The 11634-nt window shown below is 37.9% G+C and overlaps 1 protein-coding gene across 1 annotated transcript in view; it reads right to left on the reverse strand.

The window, feature by feature from the left end:
- The window catches only part of LOC145418277 (follicle-stimulating hormone receptor-like), a 137023-nt gene that overhangs the window by 118388 nt on the left and 7001 nt on the right, over positions 1-11634 (reverse strand). The window contains exons 2-3 of the mRNA XM_080286717.1: positions 4926-5037; positions 1088-1156 (exon numbers count right to left, since the gene is read on the reverse strand). Of these exons, the coding sequence (XP_080142843.1) occupies positions 1088-1156; positions 4926-5037 (181 nt within the window). The remainder of the gene's footprint in view (positions 1-1087; positions 1157-4925; positions 5038-11634) is intronic.

Below are 11634 nucleotides of genomic sequence, written 5' to 3' on the forward strand. Positions count from 1 at the left end.
TGAACTCACGAAATGGCCTCTGGTACCGACGGGGCTAATAAAGGACACAATCATATAACTCCTTAAGTTCCAAAAGTTCTCAATTAGCTAAATGAAAACTTTTTAGAGACAGGAAGAATTTAATGCCAACATATGCCATAGGACTGAAGGGGCTGGATGGTTGGATGCTACCGCAGTGGAGGTGTTATGGAGGCGACGGATTTGCTTATGTGTGTCTGCCCCCAGACGACTTTGATCAGCCCAGAAATGGTGTCTGAAAACTTTCTAGGGACAGGAAGACTTTAATGCCAACATATGCCATCGGACTGAAGGGGCTGGATGGTTGGATGCTACCGCAGTGGAGGTGTTATGGAGGCGATGGATTTGCTTATGTGTGTCTGCCCCAAGACGACTTTGATCAGCTCAGAAATGGTGTCTCTTACTAAAACAACTACGAAAATTACCCATTAACCCAGGATGTATCCTTATGCAAAATAAAATGGACATTAGTTAGCCAGAAAAACAAATACGTTCTTGGACTGAGGTGGATAGGAGAATAAAGGTTAGAATGATGCTTAACCCAATCCATTCACGACGATAACGTCATATTGCACTCACCCAGATCATGTTATTCAACTGATGGCAGACTTGTGCTAAAGCAGGTTTGACACTACCTTAATTAACTCATTAACTACATGAGGTCTAGCCGGAAGGTTTCAAGTATATCAAATTAACAATCATAATTTTAAAAAATCGGAAGATGAGCCAGATGTAACCTTAAATAAATCTTTCATTACGTGAGCTGTTTCAAATGAAAGTGTCTGGAAACAGTAAAAACAAAACGTAAGGCCACACTACCGCATTCAACACGTTAACCCTTTCCGCATGAGTCCGTTTTTCCATTTGGTTTGGGCCAACCGTAGTTACTTTGAATCAACGCAGGAAAAACCTTCCTGACGTAGAAGTTAATGGAGGATAAGTGTACACTTTTAAGGCTGACACGTCCCTCCAAAGCTGACAAAAATCATATGGAGATGGGAAGAATCTAATGAAAGAAAAAGGTGAGACTGTGAAGGTGTTAATTGGGTTATGAATATGCATTACTTACATGATACTGATGTTTGGGTACCGTTGGAAGGAGTCTGACGAGAGGACTATACTGTTGTTGCCCAGTAGCCTGTGTGGCAGAAAGAGGGTGTAGTCATGAGCCCCTGCACGTATACATTTATGTTCATATTAACTCGCACATACATACATATACACACACATACATACATGCCTATGTTGCTAATTCAAAATTGGAATTTATAGCGTCCAAACTCTTGCTAGTGAAGGCAACTTAGCTGTTCTTCTAGTAGAACTGAAGGACGTAAATTGGGATATCATAGTCTTAGCAAGGTCAGAAGACCACGTGAGGCATTCACAGAATTGTCTGATGATCACATATTGTACTACAGAGGCAAACAAGAGAAGAAGGATGACGGTGTATGATTACTGGTCAACAAACACTTGAGTGGCAACACTGAGGAATTCTTTGGCATAATGAGTGTAGCAGGTATAAAAATATAACTGAACAAGAGAAGCAAGATGAAGTTAATCCAAGTCTATGCATCATCATCAGCTTATGATGAGCAAGTAGAAAAATTTGATGAAGGTTTACAAGTAGCAATGAATAAGCACAAAACTCGGTATATGTTTGTGGTGGGCGATTTTAATGCAAAAACTGGCATGAAAATTGCAGATGAGACAGCAGCAAGGCATGTTGGAATGGGCAATCAGAATGCGAGTGACGAAATGCTAATGGAATTTGCAGAAAGGAAGAGTCTGAGAGTGATGAACATGTTCTTTCACAGGAAACAAAGTAGGAAGTGAACATGGTGGGAAAAAAAACATTTTATCCCTCTGACAAATTACATTCCATTACAGTGAAAAGGCAACTGCACTCAACAAAGCAGATGTACCTGTACTAAGTGGCCACAGAATGGTAAGAAGTCAAGCATTACCTGATCTCAGAAGAGAAAGAGAGTGGGTGATCCTCGGGAAACAGCCAAACTTTGTAGCAATGACGGAGAAGGAAGCAGAATATAGCTTGGTAATTCAAAATAAATACTCATGGTTGATGGATGAAATAAATACCGACGTTAAGCATATGAAGGAAAACTTCTCGAGAATAGTAAACAAAGCATCTCAAGAAATACAAGCTAGGCATGAAACAGCAACAAGATCCCAAAGAGTAAAAAGGAATTTTATAAGTAAAGAACATGACTGTATGGGCAAGGAGAGATGACACTGAATTAGCCAAATTAAAAGAAAAAACAATCAAATGAAATAACTCTGAAAAATTCGATAATATTACATGAATATAACTGAAGAAACATTAAGGAATGGAAGAAAACTCAAGGAAACCAAGCGGAGTCTCGGTATAGGAAGAAACTAAATATTTTCTCTCAGACTCTAATGGCGGGATACCGAACAATAGAAATGAAATGGTCAAAAATACTTGAAGAAGTGTATATAAAACGTTACAGCAGCAGTACAGTGGTCGAAGAGTCATGTGAGCATAGAGAGAGAGTTGATACAATCATTCTCAGCGTTACATCAGATGAAGTAAGAAAGCGCTGGGATGAAAGAAGAGGGATAAAGCAGCAGATGATTGCATCACCGTTGACCTTATTAAGGATGATGGTGAATTCACAGAAAACATGGGGCCTAACAAAATCCTTGAAACGTAAACTTTGGAGTGCTCAGAGAGGACCAGAAAGGATTATGATGAGGGTCGTGTGCAGAGATAAAAATGAGAACTTCCTGGGTAAGCGAAAAAAAAAAAAAAAAAGAGAGGATAAATTGCTGCAGTAAAAAACATAAACGGATCTGTACATGTCACGTCCTTCTTAGATAGCTTACAGATGAACAAACAAGGCAACTGAGTGGAAACACAGGGATGGAGTGAAAGGAGAAACAGACTGAAGAAGAAATGGCGAGATGAGATTTAGAGATTCGCTGGGACGAGATGGAACAGACTAATATCCAATATGGCAGAGTGGGAAAAGATAAGAGAGGCGTGTTTGTCCCCCAGTGAATTGGCTGAGGTTAATATATATATATATATATATATATATATATATATATATATATATATATATATATATGCCTCGCCATTGTTTGCTCACTTTACTCCTTCTTTACCGACTTACTATGCATAGTATACATTATTATCCTCTAGCATCTTATATATTTTTATTAACAACAGGTAGTGTTTAAGTCACATCTCAATCTACATATCGCTAGACACCTTAGTCCCGTAAGGATTGGCCTTAATCGAATTTCCTCCACGTCGCCCTGTCCTCTGCCATCTGGCTACCCTCTCCAACCCCCACCACACTCTCTCTTGTACTAAAATGTATTAAGATCTGCAGTAATTGATTCGTCTATTCGTCCGCCCAGTGGGCTCCAAGTAGTTGTTTTACTTTTTATTTTGTATATAGATCACATGCTTAGAATGATAAAAAATGAAATTGTGACAGATGGTTTCATTGGTGGATTACTTGCTTTATTATTAATGGTTTCTGCTGCAATATTGGCAACCAACAGGGAGATGTGTGAATGAAATATGGGTACTTTATGCAATATTGTAATGATTGAGTAGTTAGCAGCGAGAAGAAAACGATTTTTTTTGTCATTAATGGTGAAGAAGATAAAACGAATCTAGTAGTTGAAGGTGTGACCGCGAATTACGTCCCTAGGTACCATTACCTTGTGTCCTGGTTCATGGACACAGGTAAGATGGACGACGTGTTTCACATGCATGAGACAAACAGCAAGACAGTGGTAAAAAAAATTTCAATTTTTTGTTTAGATGACACAAATGCCCGTCGTACATAAAAAGGTTTTTGATGCAGCTGCAAGATCGGCATTGTTGTATAGCTCTGAGCCATGGCTGCCCAGTATAACTTGAAAAGAATAGAAAGACGATATAATAAGATGATAAAATGCCTGCTTGGAGTACAGAAAAATAAGAGTATTAATTTGTGTATGATGAGAGTCGGGTACCTTCCAGTAGGACATGTTGTTGCAAAAAGTAGATGTACCTTTCTCAAATCAAAATTCAGACATGTGGACGTAGAATATACTTTTCACTTTGTTTATGAATTCCGTAGGACTGAAAATATCCCAGGATTTAGATTTTTTGGTGACGGCCATGGAATTTAGATATACTGTAATGTAGACCCATTGGAGAAAGTAAAAAAATTAGAAAAATCAGATAATGTCACAAAATTTGGAACATACAGATCAGCCCTCAACCCAACTATGGCAGGGCATGAATTATACTCAGCTAAGAAGTACTGTATATTCCTGATTATCAAAGCGAGTCATTCACGAGACTCTTGTTAATGTCACATAACCTACGCACCTACTGAACTTAAAATTTGTCAGTGTGACAACAATCACGGACAAACAGAATGACATTGCTTGAGTGTTCATTAACAGATTATCACGGTGATAGATATCAGATGCTTAATTCAGAAGACATTAATGATATCCTAATTGAAAATGTTTATGTACATGAATTGGGCAATTACATTTATGATGCACACTTACAATTAAGCTACAAAGTTTCTCCTACATGGTTTTAGTACGGATTTGTTTGTTATGGTGGACAAATGTATTAGATATTTTTTGTTAGTATATTATTTGTGTATGTACATTCTTAAGCCAAGAAAATAACCAACGCCATCATTTATGACGTAACTCTTAAAAACCCATCAAGCAATCTCTTAAAAAGTAATATGCAGCTTTGTATGTCCACACACACACACATACACACACACGCGCACACACACACACACACACACACACACACACACACACACACACACACACACACACACACACACACACCAGTCCCATTCATGCAATCATAATAACAAATGCATGGTGTGGCTTACAAAGCTGTAACTCGCTGGTCTATGTCTTGAGGTACGGAGGTGAGGTTGGCGTTCTTGCAGTGAAGTCGATCACCCTGCCGACACATGCAGTATTCCGGATATCTGGTCAGATCTGTGAGAACAGAAAGAAAAAAAAAAAAGAAGACTTAGGATTATTGTGTAACGACTATACGAACGATCATTAAGGCCAATAATCAGTTTTGTTACAGTCAAGTCTTCCCTTAGAGTATGAAGCAACAACTGAATTTACACCCAGCGCCACAATATTACTCCACAGAGAACAGGAAAAAGAGGAAAATAAATATTGTCTATAACACCGACAAGAATAAGAAACGAACTCGAGATCTTCCAACTGTCAGCTGAGGCGGCTATGGTACCACTGCACCACCAGCTCCCTCCACCCATCACCTTCCAACTGCTCCAGAAAGGGAGAAGTGGGTGTGTCAGACAAAACCAAGTGTGTCAAATGAAAGATACACGAAAAGTGTGCATGACGAATAAAACCGTCTGGTGCAGCAGGATTATAAAGACGTTATGATATTCAAATTTTAATTGCTAAAAAAAAAAAAAAAAAAAAAAAAAATCCCTCTACTATGAGGGGTCGTTCCTAAGGACAAAACACGTTTGGGGTTACTAAAAAAGGAGATAATAAGAAATACGTCAATATACTGAAAAGGTTAATGAAACTGCTTTTTACCTGTGCCCGACAAGGGCACTTTCTAACACTGGTCTGGTGGCAGTGACACCAAACTCCCGGTAGATAAGTCGCCATCGTTCTACAGGATTTAATGGCCAGACACAAAGAAAAAGGAATATCTTTAATCCCTTCCCGTACCAAGGGCCTTTCCTAAGATGAATTAAATCATTTGCTGGCAGAAAGTACTACAGGAGAGAAACTAATGTTGCTCCCTGTGACTCCACAGAATAACAAATACCGAAATATACCCCGGGATTTTTTTTTTTTCTTTTGAGGCGTGGAATACCTACCCTTGTTCATTATTTTTTTTTCTTTTGAGGCGTGGAATACCTACCCTTGTTCATTAATTTTCCCATATGGTTGTAAGCAATTTTGTTGGTAACAATAGTATGGTCTGTTGTCATTTGTTATACTCGTTCGCATTTAGTGCGACAGGTGTAAAATTTTACCTGGTGTGTGTGTGTGTGTGTGTGTGTGTGTGTGTGTGTGTGTGTGTGTGTGTGTGTGTGTGTGTGTGTGTGTGTGTGAAAAATATATCTCCAATTCTTTGATCCGGTTTTAACCAAACTTGGTGGAGATGTTGATCCGTGAATAGCTTGACTCATTTTTGATCTAACAACTGGTGATAAGTGTGAATGTCATACGGGAAAGTCCACTTAAACAAAGTTCATCTAATTCTGACCAAGGTGCTGGAAGGGTTGAAGAGATGGCAAGAACGAATGGAATTGATTTTGAGAATTACTAGTCATCGGCAAGGCCAAACTTCGGTACAACAGGTGTTAAAACCACATCGTCTGTTACCCGTGGGTAAGAGACGAGCTCCCGATTTAGCTCATTCCTGGAAGGTGTAAGAAAATATATTATTAATTAGTAAAAATTTAAATAAAAAGACGATTTTGCTTATTCTTTATCGATGTTAAAAAAAAATACGTATACAGAGAAGAAAAACAAGAACCAGCACCAAGGGCAAGCACCATCCCCGTGCCCTCGAATTGGTCTGAGGCTGGAACAGTTAACTTTGCCCTGTGACCTTGACCTTCACCGACCGCTCTCAAAATTTAAGCCCCTCATTCGTGTGTTATCCTGAACCACACTGCAGAGTTTGATTTAAATCATACTGACAATGTTTAATTTGACCTTACAATGTTAGCTGGACTTTTAACGGTTCTCTGTCACTCTGGCATTTAACTAACTGCTTTCAAACTCAAAACCTTTATTCTCGCTTTACCCCGAACACTTCCACAAAGTTTGATCAGAAGATGATAAAAACAGATTAATTTAACCTGTCCATGTGACCTTGGCCTTGGATCCTTGACTAACCCTGAGCAATTACACTGTGTTTGGTCTACATCAGATCAAGAGTGTTTTGGTTACTTTGATCACAGACACAATCATGGGCCGAAATTTGACCGTCCTGTGGCTTTGAGCTTCATTGATTCTAAAATCTTACTCAGGTCGTTCTGGCCTTAACCCCAAACATTCCACGAAAATTGGCATAAACTGAATATAAACTGCCTAAGATGATTTTGGTAGATTAAACTTTAACCTAACCTTGTTGCCTTGCATTTGGTCTGTTGTTCTCAGTATCAGCAGGTCACCTCTCTTCTATCCCTCATCCTTTTCAACATACTAGGTTAAAATACGATAAAAACTTATCGACATTTTGCTCACACACACACACACACACAGACCCTAAGAAGAAGAGAATACCATTGATCAACAAGTAACCAAGTGTACTTAGTGTTGCCATATCAGTGAATATTTGCTTGCAAAAGAACTCTCCGCCAGACAACTGCTCACATTTCAATCTTGCAAAGAAGGATGATATAATTTTCGCCAACGGGCCCTATACTATAGCCCTATACACAGCTGTGTGTGTGTGTGTGTGTGTGTGTGTGTGTGTGTGTGTGTGTGTGTCTTTTATGTAAGAAAGAAGGAACCAAAGGCCAGGAGCCCGCAATTGTACCCTCCAAAAGATAACAAAAACAAGATATCAGAGAGCCAGATTCAAGATCAGTTCTTTTCGAGATGCCTGGACACACTCCGTATGAAAGACTGGATCACAGGCAGTAGGAAATAGACATAGACAGTTCCAAAACTTACCTGCTCCATACGTGAAGGATTGGGAGTAACGATTAACTCTTGCATTAGAGAGTTGGACAGAAAAGGGATGTGAGTTTTTTGCTAGACTGGTGCTTTGCACCCACCATAGTGGTGAAGGATGCAAGTAGACGGTTCACAGGAGCAGTGACCATTGAATTAACGATAAAAGAGAGATAAAGATGCAACAATTTGGCGAAGAGAGAGTGGTTCAATGGAGCCATTAAGAAGAGGAGAGTTAATAAGACGAAAAGCCTTTTACTCCACCGTGTTGAGAAGAGCTGTGAACATGGAGCCTCCCCACACATGAGAGTTATACTATATACAGGGGCGAATGAAACCCATGTATAAACTCAACAACTGTGCAAAGGTAAAGAAGGCATAGGGTCAGCTTAGCACACCTAATCTCTTGGTAGCAAATATGAAAGGAGGGGTAATATGGTCTTTCCAAGATAAATCCCACGAGAATGAAACCCTAAGTATGTTTAAAGATGATGCAGAATTAAGTTTGGTATTGTTAAAAATTAGAGGATCCTTCTGTGGAAGAATTCGTTGGGTTGAAAGATTTAAGAGCTGAAATTTTGATGGATTAAAAAAAAAAAGAGAGAGATTACTCTCACCCCAATTAGAGATATGAGCCAAGTTAGATATTAGGAGTGCCATAGCCTCATCTCTTGTTTGTTGAAGTAACTGCTTAGTTGGACGCTGCGGGAAGCAAATGGAAAGGTGGAGGGTGTGACATTTGGTAGCAGCGAACGTATACGAACCTCGTCTACGAATCAACATTAAATTCCTACAAAATATCAAGATTGAAAACAAGAATATCTCTCTCTCAACCAACAACACAACCAGCTCCTGACACTTCTCTCCAACCAGCCCCCTCCGTCTCCCAGATCATCATGCTGATGCAGAGGTCAAGAGATCACACGACGCCTTGCAAGTAGTTTAACAAAATATTCATAAGATCTTGCAATTTCTATGACGAATCAGCGAACTACAACCATCTTCAATCAACAACAATTAACAACTCTACGTCGTCTGTATAATCTTCTACACGCAGCTACAAGTAGCGGCAGTCTTCATCCCACAACGAGTAAATCACTAGAGAAAAGGACCGAGAAAACATCGACATAGAAAAACGGAACAAACAAACGAAGAGTGAGACACGACTCATAACTCATCTAACTCACTCATCTTCACTCAAGTTACTCATCGCTACTCATTCACTCACCACAGCTACCAGTGTGGGAAGTTGAGGTCATCATGCGTGCTTGCTGAACAGACGCCACGTCAGTCAACACACCACCTGCACCACCACTCACACCATTCCCACCACGGTAAAAATTAGTGAGTTACATAGTTACTTCATTCATACAATACACAGTGATAGACAATAAGCTTCTGCACAAACATATAAAACGTGTTGTATAGTTACAGCTTAAATACACATACCTACTTCAATTATCTTCATAATTCAATCATTAAATACTTGCACCAACAATAAATATTCTACACTGTATATATTCATTCATTTATTATAACATTTATTTACTACCAACGAGTGTTACCATTTATACCTACATAAAATACGTGTTTCATATATACAACTATACATTATTACATCTACAATGTAATAAAGAAAATATACCATCACAGTTACTCAGTGAGCGATTAAAAGAACTGTATTTAACATTTATTAATTAAAGCTACCTAGTGGAAACATATAAATTAAGTTACAAGGTAAACTAGAAAAAAAAAAAAAATGGCCAACACAAATGACGTTAGCAAGAGTGAACATCTTCAACACAACCGTGCAGACAAAGATTTCCACACAGTGCTGACACATATATTACCCATGATAGATACAGGTGAACAAGTCAGTGTGTATAGTTAATACTGTATATAGTGTATATATTTTTTATATAAAATAACAAAATATGGGACTATATAATATCATTTTCAGTAATACCTGTGCAATATACACTAAACTTTAAAAAAGTATCCCAAGGAAATTAGCCAGTAATTATGCAGCCATGAACAACATGGAAAAAGCGTACACAAGCAAAGAAAAACAAACTATAGAAAATCAATACATACAAAAAAAAAAAAGAAAAAAGAAAGAAAAGTAAGAAAGAAAAAAGAGAAATAGAGTAAGATCACATAACAAAACAAATGAAAATAAGTGTAAGTGTTACTACATATGCCAAAATACCACATAAACTACAAACAAATAAACAAATTGTTGTCTCCACAAACAAGTGGCATGACACATCATCACTATCATCGACCGCAGCATATGTTAGGACTGCAGTTATTACAATTATGTTACTCCATATTATAATTATGTAACTACAAACAATATGTACCAATTTATGTGACAGTTGCATTAACAAGATGTAACTTTTATGTAACCTTAACTACAATTATGGAAACTACAAACAATACTACAAACAATATGTACCATTTCTGTGACAGTTGCATTAACTTTTATGTAACTTTAACTACAATTATGTACCTACAAACGATATGTAACGACAAACGATTGCATTATGTTACACTTTGCCAATTAACAGTTGCATTAACAAGATGTAACTTTTATGTAACTTTAACTACAATCATAAGGCCAAGATACTTATGTAACAGTTGCATTAACAAAATGTAACTACAATTATAAGGCCAACACAATTATGCATTACCACAATATTTTGTAACAATTCATAAAATGTTACAATTATGTAGTACCACAATGTTAGTACAATATTATAAGTCATACAATTATAGCACAATTCTGTATTACCAGTATCATCATACAAGTTAGGTGAATTATTAGAGATTACTAAAGTGATAACTCTATGTAATGTATAACCTAGCAGTATTACCATTGCACAATTATATGCGTACGTCTGTTGTACATGCACGTCTTACAAAGTGTTATACAACAACCATTGCATTTATTCAAATATGTATACAACTTGTTTAAAATGTAATATTACTGAATAATCACTATTTACTATGAATAATATATGTATACAATATTCATACAATTATGTTACTTTACAATATTATGTATTTCACTTAATTAGCTTATAAGTTCATTATAATGTGTATATAATATGTATTAATATATTAGGACTATTAACTGTCGATGGTACGCCATTTTCGCGCGGCCGAGCAGTATGTGGGACTACATATTATAATTACAAATCATAATAGATAGATAGATAAATAGATAGATAGAGAGACAGATAGAAGCAGGGAGTCAGATGATGAGAAGGTATTGTGTCTGCAAGTTACACTGAGGAAAGCTGACGACAGCGGCCAGTAAGGAGATGATGCAGTTAGCTGTCAGCAGTCCTCTCATGAACAAAGACCTAGTCCATCCACGAGGAACACACGTGACACACCCCTGCTACACCAGAATTTAGGAAAGAGAGCTCAGACGGAGGTTAGCTATAGAACAGAGAGGTCAGAAGGGGACAAGCGATCCTAGAGACAGGTCACGGGAGAAGGGCTTGGCAATTTGAGAGAGAGAGACATAGAGAGACAGGGAGGTAGCTACCCGGGACTTATACTTCGTTCCGTGTGAGAGACTTGTTAATATTTCCAAGACAAATAAAAATAGTCCCATACTATTCTTTACCTCTCCTGTCACTACATGACAAATGGGGAAGCTACTATAAGATATAAAAGCCGCTCGACCACAAGTCTAAAATATATATATAACTCAACTACAACCCAAGCACAAAGAACCACAAAGTATTTTATGACACAAAGTCATTTATGACAGGTGCAGTCATCAGCATATGAGTGGATAGGGTTAGATGTACAGCTTAGAAGGTCATTTATAAATAAAGGGAGGAGAGGTGGTGATAGGACAGAGCCCAGAGGAACACCACTATTGACAGCCCTAGG

The sequence above is a fragment of the Coenobita brevimanus genome, chromosome 113 (genome assembly GCF_032717465.1).
Source record: "Coenobita brevimanus isolate Jiangsu-jjx chromosome 113, ASM3271746v2, whole genome shotgun sequence".
Classification (NCBI taxonomy): Eukaryota; Metazoa; Arthropoda; class Malacostraca; order Decapoda; family Coenobitidae; genus Coenobita; species Coenobita brevimanus.